This window comes from Rattus norvegicus, chromosome 10 (genome assembly GCF_036323735.1).
Source record: "Rattus norvegicus strain BN/NHsdMcwi chromosome 10, GRCr8, whole genome shotgun sequence".
Classification (NCBI taxonomy): domain Eukaryota; kingdom Metazoa; phylum Chordata; class Mammalia; order Rodentia; family Muridae; genus Rattus; species Rattus norvegicus.
In genome coordinates, this window is record NC_086028.1 from 1358802 (window position 1) to 1384385 (window position 25584).

The following is a 25584-nucleotide window of genomic DNA, read 5'->3' on the forward strand; positions in this document are numbered from 1 at the left end:
AGGGCCACTTCACCTGATACAACAGTGGCTCTCCCCCTCTGTCCCTATGGGCCCATAGATGAGGATGGCAATCATTTCGGCCAACTTATACAACTGTAAGGCCCAACACCCCCCTTTCCAGATAACCCCAAGGGGCTGATTAATCTCAGACTGTTTTATTTACTCATCAGCCCACCTGGGATGATATCCAACAACTCATGAGAGTGCTCTTCATGACTGAAGAGCGAGAGAGGATAATGCAGGAAGCCAGAGAGAATGTCCCCTCAGACACGGGGGCACCATCGACTGACCAGACTGTCATCGACAGCGGATTTCTCCTGATTAGACCTGGCTGGGACTTTAATATGCAAGGAGGTAAGGAGCACCTGAAGGTCTATCACCAGACTCCATTGGCAGGTCTCAATGGAGCTGCATGACAACCAACCAATTTGACCAAGGGAGATGAGGTTAAGCAGGGACCAGATGAATCACCTGCATCCTTTCTAGAGTGGCTCGTGGAGGCATTCCACCAATATACACACCATGACCCCAGCAGTGAGGAGCACAAAGCTACTGTGAGTATGGCTTTTATAGACCAGGCTAATTAATAGAGATATCAGGAAAAAACTTCAGAGGCTACAGGGACAACAGGATAAGTCATTGAGGGATTTAGTGCAGGTTGCTGAGAAAGTCTTCCATAACAGGGAGACAGAGGAGGAAAAGGAGCAGAGAAAGAGAAAGGAAGAAGATGAAAGGGAGATACAAAAAGAAAGGTGACAGAAATGGAATTTACAGAGAATCTTGTCTACAATAGTTAAGGAAAGCGGAGAAGAAAGACTCCAACTAAAGAGACAGAAAAATCCATTAAAAAAAGGACCAGTGCACATATTGCAAGGCACACTGTGCCCGAGAGTGCCCTAACAAATGGAAGCTGGGGACAGGAAATCCCAGGTCTTTGGAAAAGCAAGCACTCCCAAAGGCAAAAGTGTTAGCCCTGGGAGAAGACAGCGACTAGAGAGGACAGGGTTTGGACCCCCTCCTCAAACTAAGAGTAACTCTGTGGAAGGGAAACCCACTCAATTCTTGGTGGACACAGAGCCACAACACTCAGTCCTCCTCCAAGCTGATGGCCCTGTTTCCAAAAAAAAAAAAAAAAAAAATCTTGGGTCCAAGGAGCCACTGGCACCAAAATGTACTCACAGACTACCCAAAGAACAGTGAACCTAGGGATGGGCCGGGTATCCCATTCATTTATGGTCATCCCAGACTCTCCCTACCCTCTGTTGGCATAAGACTTACTCTCCAAAATGGGGCCCAGATATATTTCTTGCCTGATGGGCTGCAACTAACTGGTCCAAAAGGAGAGCCCATACAAGTTCTGACTACCAGACTAGATGATGAGTATAAATTATTTGAAACCACCTTTACTCAGAACCAGCACTTGATGGTTGGAAACATTCCCATCAATCTGGGCAGAAGTGGCAGAGATAGGCAAAGCAAAATGTCATGCCCTCATGGTGGTAGAACTCAAGGCATAGGCTACTCCAGTGTATCTCAGGCAATACCCTATGTCTCGGGAGGCACAAGAAGTAATTAAGCCACACATCTCCAGGCTCCTCCAGCTTGGGTTATTGTGTAAGTGCCACTCGGCCTGGAACACACTGCTCCTGCCAGTTAAGAAGCTGGGTACTAATGATTACCGCCCAGTTCAGGACTTAAGAGAGGTAAACCATCAAGTGGCTGATATCCACCCTACTGTGCCTAACCCTTACACTCTGTTGAGTTCTTTCCACCTTCCAGAATTTAGTACACTATCTTAGATTGGAAAGATGCTTTCTTCTGCCCACCCTTGGCACCCCAAAGTCAAGAATACTTTGTCTTTAAATGGAAAGACCCAGAGGATGGGACCAACGGTCAACTGACATGGACTAGATTACCCCAAGGATTCAAATACTCACCCACCATCTTTGATGAGGTACTTCACCCGGACCTGAGGCCCTATCAGGAGGCCAACCCACAGGCCTGGAACACACTTTTGCAGTATGTAGATGACCTTCTCCTGGCCACTGAAAGCAAGGAACAGTGCCTTGAAGGGACTAAAAACCTGCTATCAGAGTTGGGCACACTGGGATATTGGGCTTCAGCTAAGAAGGCTCAAATTTGTCAATGACAGGTAAATTACTTGGGGCACCTCCTAAAAAATGGGCAACAATGGCTCTCAGGAGCCAGAAAAGAGACTATACTTCATATCCCTTCACCTTCAGGCCCCAAGCAGATGCGGGAGCTCTCAGGCATGGCTGGATTTTGTCGCCTGTGGATTATAGGGTTTGCAGAATTAGCAGCCCCTCTCTACCCGCTCACTAAGTGTAATGAGCCCTCTAAGTGGGGAAAAGAGGAACAGAAGGCATTTGAGAGCATTAAGTGGGCCCTGCTGTCTGCCTCTGCACTTGGGCTCCCCAATGTCACCAAGCCCTCTCAATTATATGTGGCTGAGAATAGAGGGACTGCAAAAGGGGTTTTGACTCAGAAGTTAGGCCCCTGGAAAAGACCAGTAGCGTACCTATCCAAACAGCTGGATCCTGTGATGACTGGGTAGCTTCCATGGTCTTAGAATTATTGTAGCAGTGGCCACGTTGGTCCAAGATGCTGATACATTGACTTTGGGACAAAACTTGATGGTGGAAGCACCACATGCTCTGGAGAGCATGAGAAGGGAGCCTCCTGACGGATGGCTGACGAAATGCCAGAATCACCCACTACCAGACTCTGCTTCTGAACTCTGACCAAATCACCTTTTCACCTCCAGTTGGGCCACCTCAAGCCACCACTGCACGAGTGCCAAGAAATCCTGACAGAAGCCGATGGGAGGAAAAAGATCTCTCCGACCGATCCCTGCTGGGAGCTGAGGTTACCTGGTTTACAGACGGGAGCAGTTTTCCCCATGAAGGTCAGAGACAAGTGGGTGTTGCTGTGGTAGATGGCACAAATGTTATCTGGGCTGAACCTCTACCCCCTGGCATGTCAGCACAGAAAGTGGGGCTAATTGTGCACACCAAAGTCTTGGAACTTGGGGCCGGCAAGAAAATTAACATCTACAGGGATAGCAGGTATGCCTTTGCCACAGCCCATGTTCATGGGCTATATACCAAGACAGAGGACTGCTCACATTAGAGGGAAAAGGAATAAAAAACAAGCAGGAAGTCTTAGATCTCTTGGATGCCCTGATGAAACCAGTAACTGTGAGTATTATTCATTGCCCAGGACATCAGAAGGGAAGAGATTCAGTGGCCCGGGGCAATACCCAGGCAGATCAAGTGGCTTGAGAAGTGGCTATACCGGAGCCTATCCTGGTTATGAGCCTGCAAGAGACAACTGTTGGGAAATGGGTCTGGACTAAAGGATAGCCTCCCTTAGAATATACTGATGAAGAGAAGACTCACATTGCCACCCTACCAACTGCTACCTAGAAAAGTAAGGACAATGGGGCACTCAAGAGGGAAAAACTATATTCCCTAGAAAACAAGCTGAAGATTTACTTGACCAAATGCATAGATGGATCCATTTAGGGGATAAGTTCATCCAAGGAGTCAAGGAATCTAAGGTATATGTAATAGATCTTAGCTTTTAGCCAGAGAGACAGTACAACAGTGTAAGATATGTCACCAAGTAAATGCTGATGTAGCCAAGAGCAAATAGGGCAAGAGACCTAGGGGAGAGCGGCCTGGGGTTTATTGGGAAGTCCATTTTACAGAAGTTAAGCTGGGAAAATAGGGTTACAAATACCTTCTAGTGTTTGTAGATACTATCTCTGGATGGGTTGAGGCTTTCCTCACCAAGTAGGAAACAGCTACCATGGTAGCCAAGAAGATATTAGAAGAAATCTTCCCAAGGTTTGGGGTGCCCAAGGTAATTGGATGGGACAACGGTCCTGCTTTTGTTTCTAAGGTTAAGTCAGGGATTGGCAAAGATATTGGGGACTAATTGGAAGTTCCATTGTGTGCATACTGTTCCCAGAGCTCAGGGCAGGTAGAGATAATGAACAGAAACCTAAAATAGACCTTAACTAAATTGACCTTGGAGACTTGTGCTGACTGGGTGGTGCTCCTTCCCCTGGCCCTGTTCTGAGCCTGTAACACCCACTACCATTTTAACCTGATCCCTTTTGAGATCCTGTTTGGTACCCCAACTCCCTTGGTGTCTACTGGGCCCTTCCTAAAGGTATCTCAACTCACTGATGGAAACCTCTTAAGGCTCCAGGCCTTTCAGTCAAAACAACATGAGAGTTGGCCTAAACTGTCTGTCTTATATGCTCCAGAAATGCCACCCTCATCCTTTCCAGACTGGTGACTGGGTCTATTCTAGAGGCATTGGGCACAGTCGCTGGAACCCTGGTGGAAGTACTGTTAACTACTCATATAGTCCTTAAGGTGGACGGTATTGTAGCCCTGGTGCATGCATCTCATGTGAAACCTGCAGACGCCTCACTCCCTGGGGACTCCTGTTGCACCCATGTGCCAGTCCGTCAAACGTGGACTGTGGTTTCCACTGGAACTGGAGATGAGGTCGTTTCCCTGACTGCCTCCAAACCCTTCAATACCCGGTGGCCCAACCTTACTTTTGACCTGTGTTAGCTGGTGACAGAACTTGACTCGTACGACACCCACACCCATGACGGGAGTGCTGGTGGAAGCAAACTGCCCATATGGGAGAAAGAAGGCTCTGGGCGGGGTGAGGGGGGATATAAGATGTGCATTTCCTGCACAGAGGTGTCACTTGTGGGAGAACCTCCACTTACATTTACCGTCAGTCGAAGAAACCAGGCAGAAGTTCACCGATGTGGGGTCCACACCAGTTTTATTGCGCTGCCTGGGGATGCGAGACTACAGGAGACCCCTACTGGAACCCCTCCTCCTCTAGGAACTTGATCACGGTAAAAAAATTACACTACCAGGGAACCAAGGGTATTGAGATACCTTCTGTGCAAATGCTACCTATAACCCAATAATCAGATTCACTTAGAAAGGCAAAGAACCAACGAGATGGCTAAGGAGAAAAACTTGGGGACTCAAGTTGTACAAATTGTGATATGATGGCCAAGATGAGATAAGAGCTAGCCAAATGGAGGACAGAGAACAGTCAGGGCTGGTTCAAAGCTCGGTTTAATTCATTCCCTTAACCCTCATCCACCTTGTTAAGACCCCTAATTGTTCTGCTATTGTTGACCTTTAGACCCTGCATATTGAACAAGTTTATAGCCTTCATAAAAGAGAAAATAGGTGCAGTATAGCTGTTGGTCCTGCACCAAAAATATGAGACCCTGAGGACAGGACCTAAAAAATGAGTTAGTCACCAGAGACCCCCGAGCGTAGATCCAAGATTGGAGCTTGTACAAGGAAAAGGGGAATGAAGGACCCCAGTTCTTAGTGAAGTATAAGAGCTATTAAGAAGCTTTGCCTGGTAGAAAGTAGGTAGGTTATGGGGTTCCTGTGAAAGACCCTAGGGGGCTTTCGCCAGCCTTACAGCCACTGCCTCAGGTCAAGATTAGGCCATGTACCAGCTTCCTGCCTCAGGCCAAGCTAGGCCAAGTTCCATTCTCCACCCACAGTTCTCAGGAGGAGCAGGGACATTCTTGAAAATTCACAGAATGTACTGATAGTCGCCTGACCCTCTGAGTCCCAGATAGAGTTTGAATGCATGTCGTATGCTGCTAGCCAACAGATTCAAAGATCAATATGCTTAGCCAATAAGTTTAAACTGTAACCTTGCTGATGCAACTTGTACCCCTAAAAACGTATAAAAACTGCTTTTTATAGCCATTCAGGGTCACCTTCTAGTCACTCGCCATGAGGGGCTGATTGAAGGGTCAATCCTGATGCGCTGGAAAATAAACCTCTTGCGTTTGCATTGAACACTGTTCTCGTGTCTCACTTGGGGAGTCTCCTGCTAGTTAAGACTCACTTCAAAACTATTGTCTGACAGCCATTCCAATAATCACCAAGAACTGCTGACAATCCAAAATATCCACCTTGGCTATTGTTTACACAGTGCTGCCCCTCAGCCTCTTTGAGGTCCGCTCATGTACAGAACAGCTCCAGACTACCTAGAAAGGTAGTGTTCTGCAAGGCCAAGGGCAAATGTTGTCTTAGATGGAGAAATACCATTCAGGGAGAAACAGGGAAAGCCTCTGACCTCGAGCTTCATCCTTCAGTCTCTGCACAGATTCTAGAAGATTTTCCTTCTCATCCAGCTCACTCTCTAGGAAGGCATTTCTTTCAATGGCTTGATTCAAACGCTGCTCAAAGTCTTCCAGGGACATGATTGTGGCTCTGGGCAGAAGAAGCACACAGTTATCTAAAAATAGCAATGGCAGCATCTGTCAGTGTCTGAAGACCTGGAAGATGTGAAACAGAGGTGCCTGAATGACCCTAAGCAGCACAGGGCCTCCTGGGCCTCAGGCTCCTCACCTATAAAAATGGAGTCATTAGGGCTAAGAAGATGCAGCATGTTGTCTTAAGGGTCAAGTCTGGTAATTTCTACATGGCAGTAAAGCCTATGATGACCTACAGCTTTGTCCATTAGGACCACTTGTTCCACCCAGTCACTGACAGCAACTACCCTCAGTTTGTCTAGGAATGCTAATTAGTATTCAGAACAGCCCAATTCAGACAGATAGACAGACAGACAGACACAGAGAGAGAAAGAGAGAGGGAGAAAGACAGAGACAGAGAAGAGACCCAGCATTAATCCCTTAGTGACTTTAAAGAAAGTGATACTGTGGACACTAAAGCACTTGAGCACGAGTTGACATAAAGAGCTGGGTACATGGAATAAGCCTTTTATCCCAACATTAAGTGGCTTTGTGGCCACCCAGACAGCCTATCTAGAACAAAATATTGAGGAAAGTGATTGAGGAAGACCCTTGATGTTAACCTCTGCCACCCTCTCTTCTGCATGCACACACATGTGATAAAAACTAAAGTTTCAAGAGCTCTGGGCACTAGACCCCTAGCCAACTGCCTTTCAATGGCCACTTCTTTGTGAACAGGGCAGGCATTTCAATAGGACACAGTGGTAAAGGCACAGAGATTGCTGTAACTTAAAAATGTAATAAAAAGAATCTGTTAAGTGCTTAACTCTGGCCTAGATAATTATACTGGATCTGTTTTCTCATATATAAAGCAGGGACAGTAAGGGCACCTCTGTCATGTGAGACCAAGAATAAAGTAGACTAAACAGCAGACACACACACTTCATATAGACATGGTCAGTCAGTGCTGGCACTTTTAAAGGCCCTGTGTTTATCCCCAGAAAGCATCTCTTAGTGCAACTGCATTTTCTGCAGATGAAAGCAGGTTTGGAGTGGGGTCCAGAGCTAATACCCTGCTCTTCCCTATAAGACTCACTGGGGTTCTTGTTTCTTCAGCTGGGAGAAAGGCTGAATTTGCTAACTCACTCAAAATTTCCTCTTAACACCTGCTCTCAAAGGGTCGTTAGAGAAGGCGATTAGGATAAAGTTACCTAAGGTGCCTTTCATTGGCTGTCACAACAGTGAAAAAGATCAACCATCTAGGTATTCCTAGATGGAGGGACATGGATGCTTCTGAAAAAGCAGATGAATGCTCTGTACTTAGGAGGCCCATGAGGGAAAAAAAAACTGGTCCTCTGGGATGAGGGGGTGGTTCAATGGTTAAAGCAATTGGTACAAGCACAAAGGCCAGAGTTCAGATCCTGTGAACCCATGTAATGCCAGATGGACATGGTGGCCTGCTTGTAATTTTTGTCTGGGAAGGTGGAGACAAAGGATCTCAGAGCATGCTGACCAGCTAGACCACCAACCATTTCAGTGAATGCAGGGTTGGATTGAGAGAGTCTGCTTCAATGAATAAGGCATGAGAGCAATGAGGATTCTCAACATCAACCTCAGGCCTCACATGCATATGAACACACATAAAACATATACATATGTACACTGAACATATATGAAAGTGGAAAAGAAGAAATTCTTTCATAAGTTAATGATAAGCTGTTATCATCTTATAAAGAAATAACCAATTGGTGTTAGTGGCGGGGGTGGAGTGGGGCACAGCCGACACAAGAGGAGGCAGACTGGACAGACCAGTGGTAAAGAAATCACTACAGGTATGATGCTCACACCACTCTAGGGTCTCAAAAATAAACAACAGACCAGGTGTGATGATATATTCTTGCAATCCTAGCACTTAGGAGAATAATACATGAGGATTGCAAGTTCAAGGTTAGTCTGAACTATATATAGAAATGCTATCTCAATCCCCTGCCCAAAAAATAAACCAAACAAACAGAAGAAAAGGTTTTTAGAAGATTGGACAATAGAAGGCTCACCTAATTGTTTGACTGCCTTGAATACCCAAAAGTCAACCCATCCCTAGCAAAGCACACACTAGACAAAGCCAAAAGATCTTCCAGATACTTTCTACTCATGTCATAGACAAACAAACAAGTAAGTCTCTTAGAAACAATGAAAACCCACACAAATCCAGTTTCAAAATACTGGGTGGAGTGACACATCTTAATTTCCAATACTTAAAAAGGTAGATGTGGGAGACTACAGAGTGAGCACAAGGTCAATCTCAGCTATGTGAGACCCTGCCAAATGTTTAGAAGACTCCCTCCTTTCACTCTCCCTAAAACTTCGCCTTCAAAATGGACAAAACAGCATGAGAGATGCAGTTCAGTGATAGAGAGGTTGTCCAGTATGTGAAAGCTCTGGACTTGATATCAAATACTGAATTGGCAGGGAGGAGGAAAGGAAGGAAGAAAGGAGGAAGAGAGGGAGGGAAGAGTAAGTGGGAGAGAGAAAACGTAGCTCACAGAAAATGAAATACCATAGGTCCAGGTCATTTATAATTCAAAACTGAGGTGAACCCATTTCTCATCTATTTGATTGGCAGAAATCCTAATTGTCTACTATGTAAGCCCAGTGTGTTAATAAGGAAACTATTTGGAAAATGAGGAACTAGTACTCTGGGAATTGGCCACTGGGAATAAAAATGAGTAAAATATAAACAGATGGACAATACTTTTCCAAGTCACACAGGCCAGTGTCCTCAGACAAGGTCATCCCATGTTGTTTGTTACACAGACTCTCTGATCAGTAAAGAAATTAAGAATAGCAAGACACATCCCCAGGAACCTGGATAAGTAAGTCATCATGGTTATCAGCAAATGTTAACCATTCGGTAGACAATTACGTATGTGTTTGGAAAAAAAGAACAAGGATGTTTTGTATCCTTCAACAGACAGATATCTCCAGCATCCATTGTTAAGTGGAAAAGCAAGATGTACAACTCTGAATACAAAGTGTTCCATTATGGGGGACCAGAGATGGAAGAATAACAATGCCTTTTGCTGTATTCTATCAGCATATATTAATTACACATAAAGGTCTCTTTATGTTATTTTCATACATAAGCATCATTTTGATCATATTAACCATAACCATTCATTACCCTTTTTTGTCCCTTACCCTTTCCCATTATCTCCTTTTGTTTGTTTTTAGTATGTGTGTGTGTGTGACCCAACAAGCCAGTAAGGGTGGCCCCCTGGGGGTATGGCCCTCTTAGAGTGCTGCATCACTAAAGAAAAATCTCCGCTCCTAGCTGCAACCATTAACAACTCATAAATTCTCGGGGAGAAGTGGGGGTTTCATGAGACCCTTCCACTTTCATAACAGAATGCTAAACAGTATCTGTTTTCTATTTGTTTGAATTTCCATTAAAAACAAATAGGGTTAGAGAGAGAGCTCAGCGGTTAAGAGCACTCTCTGCTTATCCAGAGGTTTTGAATTTAATTCCCAGCAGCCACATGATGGCTCACAACCATTTGTAATGAGATCCAATGCCCTCTTCTTGCATCAGGTGTTTATATATAGAGAGAGCTCATATACAATCAATCAATCAATCATAAAACCAAGCCAAACAAACTCCCCTGGGGTTAGAGACACCTTAGTGTTAAGAGTTCGTGGGGTACTGCTCCTTTAGGAGACCGACATTCAGTTCCTAGCACCCATGTCAGATGCCTCTAACTCCAGCTCCAGGGAATCCACACCTCTGGCATCCTCCACTAGCACCTATACTCACATATAAATATCTATACACACAATTACAATCTTTTAAAAAGGATCTGGAGAGATAGTCCAGTGGTTAAAATCACTGCTCTTCTAGAGGTTCAATTCCCAGCACCTACATGGCAATTTATAATTGTCTCTAACTCTAGTTTTGGATCAATGTCCTCTCTGTTCTCTGTAGGCACTGTAATACCATGCACAAAAAAATTTAAAACCTCTAAAAAATTCAACAAGCAAGTACCCCTTGAGCTGGTGAGAATGGTTCAGTGGTTAAGTGTGACTACTACATGGGAGAGGATGCACCTAGTCCTGCAGAGACTTGTTGTACCAGGATGGGTAATACCCATCGTGGCCTCCCACTTCTCAGAGGAAAAGTGGACGGGGCTTGGGAGAGGGGTTGTGTGAGGGGGAGACTGGGAAGAGGGGGCCTGATATTGGGATGTAAAATGAATAAATAAATTAATTAATTAATGAGAAACCACACTAGGAGCACAGTCCAAACTACAGGAAAAAATGGTGGTTGCTGTTTTTATAAAGAACTGAGTTTGGTACTCAGAACTCACGTAAAGTGCTCACAATCTCTCTGTGGCCCCCAACTCCAGGGGATCTGAAGCCTCTTCGGGCTTTTGTATTTACAAACACACAGGAGCATTTATACATACATATAATTAAAAATGAAAAGAACAAATCTTGGGGGGGAAAAACCTCTAACCCTTCCTTTCATAGTTTTGAACTGTGTGAATGGACTAACTTCTTGTGGAGAACTGTATTATTGATCCTAATTCTTTTTTTTTTCTTTTTTTTTCTCCATCTTTATTAACTTGAGTATTTCTTATTTATATTTCAATTGTTATTCCCTTTCCGGTTTCTGGGCCAACATCCCCCTAACCCCTACTCCTTCCCTTCTCTATAGGTGTTCCCCTCCCCATCCTCCCCCCATTACCGTCCTCCCCCCAATAATCATGTTCACTGGGGGTTCAGTCTTGGCAGGACCAAAGGTTTCCCCTTCCACTGGTGCTCTTACTAGGCTATTCATTGCTATGTATGCAGTTGGAGCCCAGGGTCAGTCCATGTATAGTCTTTGGGTAGTGGCTTAGTCCCTGGAAGCTCTGGTTGGTTGGCATTGTTGTTCATATGGGTTCTCAAGCCCCTTCAAGGTCTTTCAGTCCTTTCTAAGATTCCTTCAACTGGGGTCCCGTTCTCAGTTCAGTGGTTTAATGATGGCATTCGCCTATGTATTTGCTGTATTCTGGGTGTGTCTCTCAGGAGAGATCAACATCCGGTTCCTATCAGCCTGCACTTCTTTGATTCATCAATCTTATCTAGTTTGGTGGCTGTATATGTATGGGCCACATGTGGGGCAGGCTCTGAATGGGTGTTCCTTCTGCCTCTGTTCTAAACTTTGCCTCCCTATTCCCTCCCAAGGATATTCTTGGTCCGCTTTTAAAGAAGGAGTGAAGCATTCACATTTTGGACATCCTTCTTGAGTTTCATGTGTTCTGTGCATCTAGGGTAATTCAAGCATTTGGGCTAATAGCCACTTATCAATGAGTGCATACCATGTGTGTTTTTCTGTGATTGGGTTACCTCACTCAGGATGATATTTTCCAGTTCCATTCATTTGCCTATGAATTTCATAAAGTCATTGTTTTTGATAGCTGAGTAGTATTCCATTGTGTAGATGTACCACATTTTCTGTATCCATTCCTCTGTTGAAGGGCATCTGGGTTCTTTCCAGCTTCTGGCTATTACAAATAAGGCTGCTATGAACATAGTGGAGCACTTGTCTTTTTTTTATATGTTGCGGAATCTTTTGGGTATATGCCCAAGAGAGGTATAGCTGGATCCTCAGGCAGTTCAATGTCCAATTTTCTGAGGAACCTCCAGACTGATTTCCAGAATGGTTGTACCAGTCTGCAATCCCACCAACAATGGAGGAGTGTTCCTCTTTCTCCACATCCTCGCCAGCATTTGCTGTCACCTGAGTTTTGATCTTAGCCATTCTCACTGGTGTGAGGTGAAATCTCAGGGTTGTTTTGACTTGCATTTCCCTTATGACTAAAGATGTTGAACATTTCTTTAGGTGTTTCTCAGCCATTCGGCATTCCTCAGCTGTGAATTCTTTCTTTAGCTCTGAACCCTATTTTTTAATAGAGTTATTTGTCTCCCTGCGTCTAACTTCTTGAGATCTTTGTATATTTTGGATATAAGCCCTCTATCAGTTGTAGGATTGGTAAAGATCTTTTCCCAATCTGTTGGTTGCCGTTTTATCCTAACAACAGTATCCTTTGCCTTACAGAAGCTTTGCAGTTTTATGAGATCCCATTTGTCAATTCTTGATCTTAAGCATAAGCCATTGGTGTTTTCTTCAGGAAATTTTCTCCAGTGCCCATGTGTTCGAGATGCTTCCTATCAGTTTGAGTGTATCTGGTTTGATGTGGAGATCCTTGATCCACTTGAACTTAAGCTTTGTACAGGGTGATAAACATGGATCGATCTGCATTCTTCTACATGCTGACCACCAGTTGAACCAGCACCATTTGCAGAAAATACTATCTTTTTTCCATTGGATGGTTTTGGCTCCTTTGTCAAAAATCAAGTGACCATAGGTGTGTGGGTTCATTTCTGGGCCTTCAATTCTATTCCACTGGTCTATCTGTCTGTCTCAGTACCAATACCATGCAGTTTTTATCACTATTGCTCTGTAATACTGCTTGAGTTCAGGTATACTGATTCCCCCGGAAGTCCTTTTATTGTTGAGGATAGTTTTAGCTATCCTGGGTTTTTTGTTATTCCAGATGAATTTGCAAATTGTTCTAACCCTCTGAAGAATTGGATTGGTATTTTGATGGGTATTGCATTGAATCTGTAGATCGCTTTTGGTAAAATGGCCATTTTTACTATATTAATCCTGCAAATCCATGAGCATGGGAGATCTTTCCATCTTCTGAGATCTTCAATTTCTTTCTTCAGCAGCTTGAAGTTCTTATCATACAGATCTTTCACTTGCTTGGTTAAAGTCACACAGAGGTATTCTATATTATTTGGGACTATTATGAACGGCGTCGTTTCCCTAATTTCTTTCTCGGCTTGTTTCTCTCTTGTGTAGAGGAAGGCTACTGATTTATTTGAGTTAATTTTATACCCAGCCACTTTGCTGAAGGTGTTTATCAGGTTTAGTAGCTCTCTGGTGGAGCTTTTGGGATCACTTAAATATACTATCATATCACCTGCAAATAGTGGTATTTTGACTTCTTCTTTTCCAATCTGTATCCTTTTTATCTTCTTTTGTTGTTTGATTGCTCTGGCTAGAACTTCAAGAACTATATTGAGAAAATAGGGAGAGAGTAGGCAGCCTTGTTTAGTTCCTGATTTTAGTGGGATTGCTTCAAGTTCTCTTCATTTAGTTTAATGTTAGCAACTGGTTTGTTGTATATGGCTTTTACTATGTTTAGGTATAGGCCTTGAATTCCTATTCTTTCCAGGACTTTTACCATGAAGGGGTGTTGAATTTTGTCAAACGCTTTCTCAGCATCTAATGAAATGATCATGTAGTTTTTAATCTTTCAGTTTGTTTATATAGTGGATTACATTGATGGTTTTCCGTATATTAAACCATCCCTGCATGCCTGGGATGAAGCCTACTTGATCATGGTGGATGATTGTTTTGATGTGCTCTTGGATTCATTTTGCAAGAATTTTATTGAGTATTTTTGCATCAATATTCATGAGGGAAATTGGTCTGAAGTTCTCTTTCTTTGTTGGGTCTTTCTGTGGTTTAGGTATAAGAGTAATTGTGGCTTCATAAAAGGAATTCGGTAGCGCTCCATCTGTTTCAATTTTGTGGAATAGTTTGGATAGTATTTGTATAAGGTCTGATAGAATTCTGCACTGAACCCATCTGGACCTGGGCTCTTTTTGGTTGGGAGACCTTTAATGACTGCTTCTATTTCCTTAGGAGTTATGGGGTTGTTTAACTGGTTTATCTGTTCCTGATTTAACTTCGGTACCTGGTATCTGTCTAGGAAATTGTCCATTTCCTGCAAATTTTCAAGTTTTGTTGAATATAGGGTTTTGTAGTAGGATCTGATGATTTTTTGAATTTCCTCTAATTCTGTGGTTATGGCTCCCTTTTCATTTCTGATTTTGTTAATTTGGACACACTCTCTGTATCCTCTCATTAGTCTGGCTAAGGGTTTATCTAACTTGTTGATTTTCTCAAAGAAAACAACTTTTGGTTCTCCTGATTCTTTGTATAGTCCTTTTTGTTTCTACTTGGTTGATTTCAGCTCTGAGTTTGATTATTTCCTGCCTTCTACTCCTCCTGGGTGTATTTGCTTCTTTTTGTTCTAGAGCTTTTAGGTGTGCTGTCAAGCTGGTGATATATGCTCTCTCCTGTTTCTTTCTGCAGGCACTCAGAGCTATGAGTTTTCCTCTTAGTGCAGCTTTCATTGTGTCTCATAAGTTTAGGTATGTTGTACCTTCATTTTCATTAAATTCTAAGAAGTCTTTAATTTCTTTCTTCCTTGACCAGGTTATCATTGAGTAGAGCATTGTTCAATTTCCATGTATATGTGGGTGTTCTTCCCTTATTGTTTTTGAAGACCAGTTTTAGCCCGTGGTGGTCTGATAGCACTCATGGGATTATTTCTATCTATCTGTATCTATTGAGGCCTGTTTTATGACCAATTATATGGTCAATTTTAGAGAAAGTACCATGAGGTGGTGAGAAGAAGGTATATCCTTTTGTTTTAGGATAGAATGTTCTATAGACATCTGTTAAGCCCATTTGGTCCATGACTTCTCTTAGTCTGTCTATGTCTCTGTTTAATTTCTGTTTCCATGATCTGTCCATTGATGAGAGTGGGGTGTTGAAATCTCCTACTATTATTGTGTGAGGTGCAATGTGTGCTTTGAGCTTTACTAAGGTTTCTTTTATGTATGTATGTGCCCTTGTATTTGGAGCATAGATATTTAGGATTGAGAGTTCATCTTGGTGGATTTTTCCTTTGATGAATATGAAGTGTCCTTCCTTATCTTTTTTGATGACTTTTGGTTGAAAATCGATTTTATTCGATATTAGAATGGCTATTCCAGCTTGCTTCTTCGGATCATTTGCTTGGAAAGCTGTTTTCCAGCCTTTCACTCTGAGGTAGTGTCTGTCTTTGTGTCTGAGGTGTGTTTCCTGTAGGCAGCAGAATGCAGGGTCCTCATTGCGTATCCAGTTTGTTAATCTATGTCTTTTTATTGGGGAGTTGAGTCCATTGATGTTGAGAGATATTAAGGGATAGTGATTGTTGCTTCCTGTTATATTCGTATTTGGATGTGAGATTATGTTTGTGTGCTTTTCTTCTCTTTGTTTTGTTGCCAAGACGATTAGTTTCTTGCTTTTTCTATGGTGTAGCTCGCCTCCTTATGTTGGGCTTTACCATTTATTATCCTTTGTAGGGCTGGATTTGTAGAAAGATATTGTGTAAATTTGGTTTTGTCATGGAATATCTTGGTTTCTCCATCTATGTTAATTGAGAGTTTTGCCAGGATACAGTAACCTGGGCTGGCATTTGTGTTCTCTTAGGGTCTGTATGACATTTGTCCAGGATCTTCTGGCTTTCATAGTCTCTGGTGAGAAGTCTGGTGTGATTCTGATAGGTCTGCGTTTATATGTTACTTGACCTTCTTCCCTCACTGTTTTTAATATTCTTTGTTTTGTGCATTTGGTATTTTGACTATTATGTGACCGGAGGAGTTTCTTTTCTGGTCCAATCTATTTGGTGTTCTGTAGATTTCTTATATGCTTATGGGCATCTCTTTCTTTAGGTTAGGGAAGTTTTCTTCTATGATTTTGTTGAAGATATTTCTTGGTCCTTTGAGCTGGGAGTCTTCACGCTCTTCTATACCTATTATCCTTAGGTTTGATCTTCTCATTGAGTCCTGGATTTCCTGTATGTTTTGGTCCAGGACTTTTTCCGTTTTATATTATCTTTGACAGTTGTGTTGATGATTTCTATGGAATCTTCTGCTCCTGAGATTCTCTCTTCTATCTCTTGTATTCTGTTGGTGATGCTTGTATCTATGGCTCCTTGTCTCTTCCATATCCAGAGTTGTCTTCCTTTGTGCTTTCTTTATTGCTTCTATTTCCATTTTTTATTCCTTTACCTGTTTGATTGTGTTCTCCTGGAATTCTTTTAGGGATTTTTGTGATTCCTCTCTATAGGTTTCTACTTGTTTATTTATGTTTCCTGCATTTCTCTAAGGGAGTTCTTTATGTCTTTCTTGAAGTCCTCCATCATCATGAGCAAATGTGATTTTAAATCTAGATCTTGCTTTTCTGGTGTGTTTGGATATTCAGTGTTTGCTTTGATGGGAGAATTGGGCTCCGATGATGCCATGTAGTCTTGGTTTCTGTTGCTTGGGTTCCTGTGCTTGCCTCTCACCATCATTGTTTCTGGTGTTACCTTGTTCTGCTATTTCTGACAGTGGTTTGACCGTCCTATAGGCCTGTGTGTCAGGAGTGCTGTAGACCTGTTTTCCTGTTTTCTTTCTGCCAGTTATGGGAACAGAGTGTTCTGCTTTCAGAAGTGTAGTCTTTCCTGTCTACTGGTCTTCAGCTGTTCCTGTGGGCGCGTTTCCTGAGTCCACCAGGCAGGTCGCTTGGATCAGAAAAGTTGGTCTTACCCCTGGTCCCGTTGTTGAAGTTGCTCCTGGGGGGCTGCTTTTAAGCTCTCAGTGAGGGCGGCAACCAGGAGGGCCTGCGCCGCCTCTTCCTGGGTTCCTGTGCACCGGGGTACCAGATGGAGTTAGGTGTTTTCCTCTAGAGTCAGAAATGTGGGCAGAGTGTAGTCTCTTCTGCCTTCCCAGGCGTGTCTGTCCCTCTGAAGGTTTAGCTCTCCCTCCCACGGGGTTTGGAGCAGCGAGCTGTGGTCCTAGTTCTTCACCTGTTCCTGCACCTACACCCTTGCTGGAGCCTTACTGTGGGTAGAATACACTCACCCTCTGAATATGTGACCTGCTTTTTATAAAAGACGTATGTGTGGAAATGACACTGGCTTGCTTCATTATGTGGCTTCACATACTATCTTAATTACTATCACTGGGGTGAAAGCCACGGGCCTAGGGAGGAAAGGATTTACTTGGCTTACATTTTCACATCATAGTCATCACTGAAGGAAGTTCGGGCAAGAACTCAAGCAGGGCAGGAACCTGGATGTAGGGGATAATGTAGAGGCCATGAAGGAGTGCTGCTTACTGGCTTGCTCAGCCTTCTTTCTTATAGAACCCAGGACTGCCAGCTAAGGGATGGCATAACCCACAGAGGGCTGGGCCCTCCCCCATCAATCACTAATTTAAAAACGCCTTACAGGGGTTGGGGATTTAGCTCAGTGGTAGAGCACTTGCCTAGCAAGCGCAAGGCCCTGGGTTCGGTCCCCAGCTCCAAAAAAAAAGAAAAAAGAAAAAAAAATAAATAAAAAATAAAAATGCCTTACAGGCCTGATCTTATGGAGTCATTGTCTTAGATGAGTTTCCCTCCTTTCAGATGACTTTAGCTTGAGTCAAGTTGACATAAAACTAGCCAGGACATATACTACCAACTATAGACTGGACCAAATATGAATCCAGAAATAGATGCTGGGATAAATAAAAAATTAATGTGCAGTGGAGTAGAGTTCAGTACCCTAGGGGAAATAAGGAAAAGTTGAGTAAACAGTGTGCATCCATGTGAAGAAAAGCAAACTGGAGCAGCATCATATTCTAACCATAAGGATAAAAAGTAAACATGACCGTGAAGGCTGTCATCCACAGGCAGGCAAGACAGAGACTCCCCAGCACTGGGAGCAGGGAGCAGTGCTGTTGATTCTGCATCATTAGAGAATTTTACTTTTAAAAACTGTACTGACAGAAAATGAGCACCATCAAGGGGGCCTCAAAACCTGCACAACTCTTGCCCATATTTCTGGCTGACCTCTGAACCTGAGCACACAGGGGAAAACTCTAAAAATAACCAAAGGCATTTCAGCTACTACCCACCACAGACAGAAGACGGTGTGGAGTGCAAGCTCTGCTATGTGATCTGCCTGGGAAAAGGAGACAGAGGCAAACAGGCTCAGGACACATGGACTACAGTGTTCAAACCCAATCCAAACTGACTGGGCTTAGACAATGAAAACCTGACAGAACTCAAGAGAAAAAGACAATTACTGGATCAACACTGAGATGATCTTGCTGGAAATAGGTCAAAGGTTAAAGACAGCCACTGTGATTATGCACAGGATCCGAGACAGAAAGAAAGCTCAGTGTAGGAAAAGAGATAAAACAAAACCAAAAACAAAAAAACAAAAAAAACAGAAAACAAAACAAACAAACAAAAAACCCCCCAACAAAATGGAAATTCTAGTTCTGAAAAAACAATGTTTAAATCAAATTTCATTTGATTCAGTGACTGACTGGCCTCCAGGCCAAGCAACAGTCATCTTGGAGAGTTCAGACACATCTGGCTGCATCCCCTTGCAAAGGCTTCATCCCAGTCGGGCTTGTTGAGTGTTTATAGCCCAACATGGAGGGTTGTTACAAGACCCTCACCTGAGTATCAGACTCCCTACTACCTAAAGCATGCAACTACAAAACTCTGCCTTAATTACATATGGCCTCACAGAAGAGCTAGAAAACAGAAGTCTAGGGGAGGAAGGCTCCATTTATGTTGCTACTGGGAAGCCTTCATCCCTACTGGGTGTGCTTTCCAGGTGTGGCCTTTTGGGGGAGAAGCACCAACATGCTGTAAGTGACCTATGCTCTGTAAGGAAGTCCAATGAATGCATTGTTTCCCCAAAGTGAACTTAAAGAAGAATCATGCCTCAGTTTTCATTTGGACCTTAGGAGAGGTAACTGTGAAGGAATTCTAGCAATATCCAGCTTAATAGCAGATTAAAGGAAAGAGAATTTTTAATTAAAACAATAGAAACAGACAAGACGAAAAACAAGTGAAGGGTTGGGGAGATGGCTCAGTGTGTAAAGTGCTTGTGTGCAAACGTGAGAAGCTGGGTTTGGATCTCCAGCATCTGCACAAAAGCTGGGTATGGTGGCAAATGTATGAAACCTCATTGTGTGCAAGCTGGAGAAAAGAGAAACCTAGGAGCTGTCTAGCAGTCAGTTTAGCCAGAACAGCAAGTTCCAGGTTCAGTGAAAAATCCTGCCTCAAAAACTATGATGAAGAGTAACAGACGAAGATGCCCGAAGTCGAGCTCTACTCCCTGCATGTACCTGGCACAACCATGTCAACATACTGCATAGACCAGGGAGAAAGAAAGAAATGGGAGGAACAGAACCTCTGAGATCCATGACAGGATTCATGTCTGGACAGAATCCAGATCATGCCTCAAAAGGAAAGAGGAACCAGGGAGATCTTTGTAAATCTGAGGAGAGCCTGGTCTCCATATTGAGTCTAGGACAGCCAGAGGTGCTTAGTGAGATTCTAGCTCAAAAGCAATCAAACAAACAAACAAATGAAAAAGTATTTAGAGAAAGAGTGACCAAAGTGAAATTTGAAGAAAGAAAAATTTTAGCTCTAGTCTGCCTTCAGCACCTCAGCACCAGCAGCCAAGTCACCAGCCACTAAATGGGACACACACCCTTTTAAAGGGTCCCTGGGGGGTTGGGGATTTAGCTCAGGAAACGCAAGGCCCTGGGTTCGGTCCCCAGCTCCGAAAAAAAGAACCAAAAAATAAATAAATAAATAAATAAAGGGTCCCTGGTATCCACTTTCTTGCTCTGTCTCTGTCTCTCATGACCTAACTCTGAGACCCACCTTTGCCTCAAATAAATCTCTTGCATGAGATTTGCTGTGTTGTATAATCTCTTTGGCATACTGTGGCCCCGATCTGCCAAGGAGTACAGTCCACCAAACCATAGAAAGCCACAGCCAGGAGCACAGTCCACCAAACCACAGAAAAACACAGCCAGGAGCACAGTCCACCAAACCACAGAAAAACACAGCCAGGAGTACAGTCCACCAAACCACAGAAAGCCACAGGCAGGAGCACAGTCCACCAAACCACAGAAAGCCACAGCCAGGAGTACAGTCCACCAAACCACAGAAAATCACAGCCAGGAGCACAGTCCACCAAACCACAGAAAGCCACAGCCAGGAGCACAGTCCACCAAACCACAGAAAGCCACAGCCAGGAGCACAGTCCACCAAACCAAGGAAAACCAAAGCTGAAGAGAACCCAAGAGCAATGATAGAAAATAGTTCTTCAGACACAGAGAAGCAACAATTACAGAAGATTGCCTTCAAAGTCCAAACCTGTCAGGCTAGAATTCTGCATCTAATGAAAATATCCTCCAAGCCAGCACAGTAGTGCATACCTGAAATCCCAGCACTGGGTGATGGTAGTGTCAATTAGGAGACTTGTTATGAATCTGAGGCCAACCTGGTATACACTGAGTTCCAACCCACCAGAAAGTCTGTTTCAAAAAAAAAAAAAAAAAAGGCAGAGCAGATCCTTGAAGACAAGTCAGGAAGCAACACAGCAGTGAGCTGGAGGGCACACAGCAAGACCCTATCTCAAAACTCCACAGAGAGAAGAGCTGATAGGGACTCACAAGGGTGAAGATCTGAATTCTAATCTCCAAAGCCATCTGTTAAAATGAGTGTCTGCAGCCGCAGCATGCCTGTGGTGAGATGGTAGGCAGAGACAGAAGATAAGACAAAGCTCACAGACCAGCTGACATGAGTCTAACATGGGAGGTAAGGACCAGGAATACTCAAGTTTGTCTCGATTTCTGTTAAGTGTGCACTTACATTCACAAATACAAATGTTCATGGGTATACATGGGTATTTACACATGCACACATGTATGCAAGAATGGAGACAAAGACATTTTCAGGTAAGCAAGAGTCTATAATAAACAGTCCTATTCCATAAGAAATCCAGAGGGCGGGCTGGAGAGATGGCTCAGTGGTTAAGAGCACTGACTGCTCTTCCAGAGGTCCTGAGTTCAATTCCCAGCAACCACATGGTGGCTCACAACCATCTGTAATGGGATCTGATGCCCTCCTCTGGTGTGTCTGAAGACAGCTACAGTGTACACACACACATGAAATAAATAAATAAATAAATATTAAAAAAAAAAAAAAAGAAATCCAGAGGGCAATCTTTTAAACTGGAGGAGGAGAACAAAAACAAAATACTCTCATCTTTAGGAAGGCAGGCAGAACAACAGAAATGGCAAACATACTGCATCTGGCCCATGAGCCATTAGAGCTTTGTCATGCTCAGCACTGAGTTCTTCACACTCAAGTCTGTGGTTGTCACCTCACAAAACTTCCCTTGCCCCACCTACCGTTTGGCTCTTTCCAGGTCATCATTGGCTTGTTCCAGCTCCCTGATGTATTTCTGCAGTTGGTCTTTAATGGCTTTTGTATGAGCCAGGTCATCCTCCAAGGCCGAGATCTGCCGGTAACCCTCTGAATGCTGCATTTCAAACTTCTCCTGCAGGACAGAACAGAAAGCCTGGTCAGTAACTGAAGACTGTGACAACCCATGTTTGTATCTCTTCCTTATTATCCCATCAAACACAGATGTCGCTGATGGACAGTGCTATCTACCTGTACAAGACATTTGATAGCTTTGGCCACTGAATGTATTCCTCTTCCTTCTACCCCAACAACAGTACCTCATCTTCTTTCCTTGAGATACTATTTCATGTGTGCCAAACCAGCCTCAAACAAACTATGTACCCAAGAAGCAAAGGATACTCTTGAACTGCCTGTCCTGTCCACCTTCCATGGATAGTCATGAGCTACCATGTCCAGTTTATGTAGTGTTGGGGCTTTTGTGCAAGCATTCTCAGTTCCCACCTGAGGCACAGCCTCAACAGGCAGCTTCAGGCCTCCTCTCCTAGCCTCCCCTGAGCTCAGTTAACAGAACCTTCTCTCCATAGACCTAAAATTTCAGAAGAGAAGCAGTTGTTATCCTAGTTAGGGTTATTATTACTGTGATGAAACACCATGACCAAAGCAACTTGGAGGAAAGGGTTTATTTGGCTTATATTTCCATATCATGGTTCATCAAAGGATGTCAGGACAGGAACTCAAACAATACAGGAGCCTAGATGCAGGAGCTGATGCAGAGGCCATGGAGGGGTGTTATTTACTGGCATGCTCCTCGTGACTTGATCAGCCTTCCTTCTTATAGAACTCAAGACCACCAGCCCATGAATGGCCCCATGTACAATGGGCTAGGCCCTCCCCCATAACCACTAATTAAGAAAATGCCCTATAGTGGAGACATTTTCTCAACTGAGGTTCCCTCCTTTCAGATGACTTCAGCGTGACAAAAAACTAGCCAGGACAATGGAAGATGCTGTGAATGATTAAGTGACAGTCATTCAAAGAATGTATGCCCCAACTTTCCCAACCATGTGCCTGCTAATCCTCTCACTACCTGCTACCACCATCCTGTCCACTCTCACCTGGTCCTTGCAGAGCCCATGAACCTTCAAATGAATCATTCAAGGTATTCATAGCCACATGCACTCACCCAGGCCCCAGCTTCATTTTTACCTGAGAGGACACATTCTAAGACATTATGCTACATCCCCCCAAAACTTCAGAGACCACCAAACCCTATACATGTTTTGTTATTCCCATGTTTGCTGTCTTACATTATAATACTTAGTTTACAAACTAAGAAATTAGTAATAATTACAAAATGGAATAATTATATTATACCATAATAAAACTTATTTAAAATGTATAACTTGTTTATTTCTGGAATTTCCCATTTAATATTTTTTGGATTTTGTTTGATTACTGGTAACCCAAACCATGGAAAATAAAGCCAAGGAGTCTGAGTAGGACTATTGTAGTGCCCAGTTAATAAACCTGCTTATGACTGGCATGGTCCAACAGACTGTTCTAGAAGAGGATATTCTGTAGTCCCTGTACCCAGAAGTGAAACCCATGAGTTATATGTGGCTACAGAGCACTTGAACTGTGGTAATGTTAATAGAATTAATTGTTTTCCTCATTAGCTTTCATTTCAATAGCCATATTCAGCTAAGAGATGCCATACTGTACCTTGTAATATACAAGTAGGAGACATTCTAGAGCCAGGCAGGATGGTGATTACCCTTAATCCCAGCACTTAGGAAGTGAATGCAATGAGTTCAAGGCCACCCTCAGCTACATAGTAAATTCAGGGCTGGTCACAGTGAGCCTGGACTATCTGACTCAGTCTCAAAGAGCTACAATTCTGACACTGCAGTCTCTGAAGAACTCTCCTTGCCATGTCCCTTGTGAAACCAGTACAGACACCACCAAGAAGGGCTGTAGGCCATGTATATGGCTTGCTCATCACAGATTTCCACCTACTGGGGAAGAAAAGATACAATAACCAGACACAGGGAGGACAGAAAGTAGTGGGCCTGGTGCAGCCACTTCCTTGCTTCTCCAGCCATGCAAGGAATGCCACAAGCCATTCCTTTCTGTACACATGTCCCCTGGGGCCCCTCACCTTCACAGACTCCAGCTCCATTCGAAGGCGGTTATTCTCTGATAATAGGTCCCGGTTTCTGGTTTCAGCTTGCTGCAGCTGAGTCTCCAATTCAGCTTCATATTCCCGGCTTCCTTCCTGGAATTCTCGGAGTTCCTCCTGAGTATTCTCTGCCCTGTAGCAGTATTACAAATACATTTATCACAGAATTAATGATGCTGGTATTGGTGTGTGGATCATGACTTTATTCAGCTACCATTATTCCCATTTTATGGAAAAGATGACAGTTTATAAGAACTGGCATTGAAGTACACAGCTATAATCTTAGCATTCAGGAGTCTGAGGCAGGAGGCTCAAGAATTCAAGATCAAATTCAAGATCAGCCTGAATTACACAGTGCTGGATCCATCTCTCCCTCTCTACTATTAGATGCGTGCACTGAAACACCAGTTTTCAAGTTCAAAATCTTCAAGAGGCTAACTTTTTTCAATTTTATTTTCTGTGTACAAGTGTTCTGCCTACATGCATGTATGTGGACCAAATGCAAGCCTGATGCCCAAGCAGGTCAGAAGAAGGCATCAGACCTTCTGGACCTAAAGTTAAGGTTGGCTGTAAGTTACCATGTGGCTTCTGGGAACTGACCCTGGATCCTCTACAAAAACAAGTGTTCTTAACCTTGAGGCATCTCTTCAGCAGCAGCCTATTTTGATAGGCACAGGCAAATCTTCTCCATAGAAGACCTGATATAAAGACCCACCCAGAACATACAATGATATGTTAGAATGATTAGGTGACTCAGTTTGTAGTTCAAATTCCAACTCTCCCTCTCACAGCTGCTCCATGGGCAGGCTGTCTGAGCTCTCAATTGCTCGGGGGGCCTCTGTAGAGAAAGGTGATCCTAGTTTCTTCATCTCAAGATAAGACATGGTGCCCACCACCCTCCCAGGGAGAATAGGGAGGGAAGCTGCAGGACTGACCTCTGCTTGTAGGTCATGGCCAGGTCTCTCCAATAGTTTGTTTCTTCCTCCTCTGATCCAAAAGTCTTTCCTGAGTCCTCCATGGTAAAATGGGCAAGAGCTCACTCTTCCTGTGGCATGATGTCTAGGAGTAAAGTTTGAAATTAGCAGCTTTTCTGGGTAGCAGCTGGTCTTTAATTAAAGACAAGCAGCAAAACATAACAAAAAGCAACACTAAAAGACTGAACTTCATGCTAGATCAAATTAGGAAAAAAAAAATTCGTCCTCTCAAATCAAAACTAAATCCAAATAAAAAGTAGTCTATCTTCAGTTACAGCCCAAGGCTTACGTTTATCTCTGCACAAACATTTAACATCTGGCCCGTAGATCAAAACAAGGTATCTTCAAAACCCCTGCTCCTCTTGTGGCAGAAGGAAAGGAAATGGAAGGAAGTTCTATGTAGGACTGCACAGACCTAGGTGAGCACAGGGACAGGACTCTACACACACACACGCGCGCACACACACACACACACACACACACACACACACACACACACACACAAATATCACTCTTCAAGACAAAACCAACACTACTGCTTGGCTCTCATTACAAGAGACAGAGACAGAATTCTCAGAAGCTGCATGAGCCAGCTAGCTTGGCATACAAGCTACAAACAAGAGACCTACTCTCTCCCAGTTCAGAGAAAACATGTCACTTTTGTCATCATACCCATAGTTGAAGTGACAGAAAGTGAATGATCTATAAGCACCCCTCCCCCCATTGCTCACTGATTCTGCCATCTTCTTGTAATAGTACCCCAATGCTCCATTCTCATTCTGTGTGGTTCAGGGAGCCGGGACAGCATCTGGGAAAGACCAAGCCTAAACATGCCTCTACATCTATGAATGGCTCAGCAATGGGTCTAACTTACACTGAAACACCAGCTCAGGAGCTGAACCAAGCCCAAACTGAGCCCATGCAATAAATTTACGTACAATAAACCAGGGCTAGGTGATCCTCTGACCCTGAATGTTTAGATCGAGGCCTTCTG

The 25584-nt window shown here is 43.5% G+C and overlaps 1 protein-coding gene across 7 annotated transcripts in view; it reads right to left on the reverse strand.

Moving 5' to 3' along the window:
* Nde1 (nudE neurodevelopment protein 1) overlaps positions 1–25584 on the reverse strand; it is a 44158-nt gene that overhangs the window by 11792 nt on the left and 6782 nt on the right. For 5 of the 7 annotated variants that reach the window (XM_006245851.3, XM_063269977.1, XM_006245849.5 and 2 more), the window contains 4 exons: positions 24552–24675; positions 23596–23749; positions 21422–21570; positions 6169–6305 (listed from right to left, as the gene is read on the reverse strand). In XM_006245851.3, the coding sequence (XP_006245913.1) occupies positions 6169–6305; positions 21422–21570; positions 23596–23749; positions 24552–24634 (523 nt within the window). In that variant the 5' untranslated portion in view covers positions 24635–24675. Of the gene's footprint in view, positions 1–6168; positions 6306–21421; positions 21571–23595; positions 23750–24551; positions 24676–25584 lie in introns of those variants that run through there. The other 2 variants (NM_053347.2, XR_005489955.2) reach the window with 2 other exon arrangements.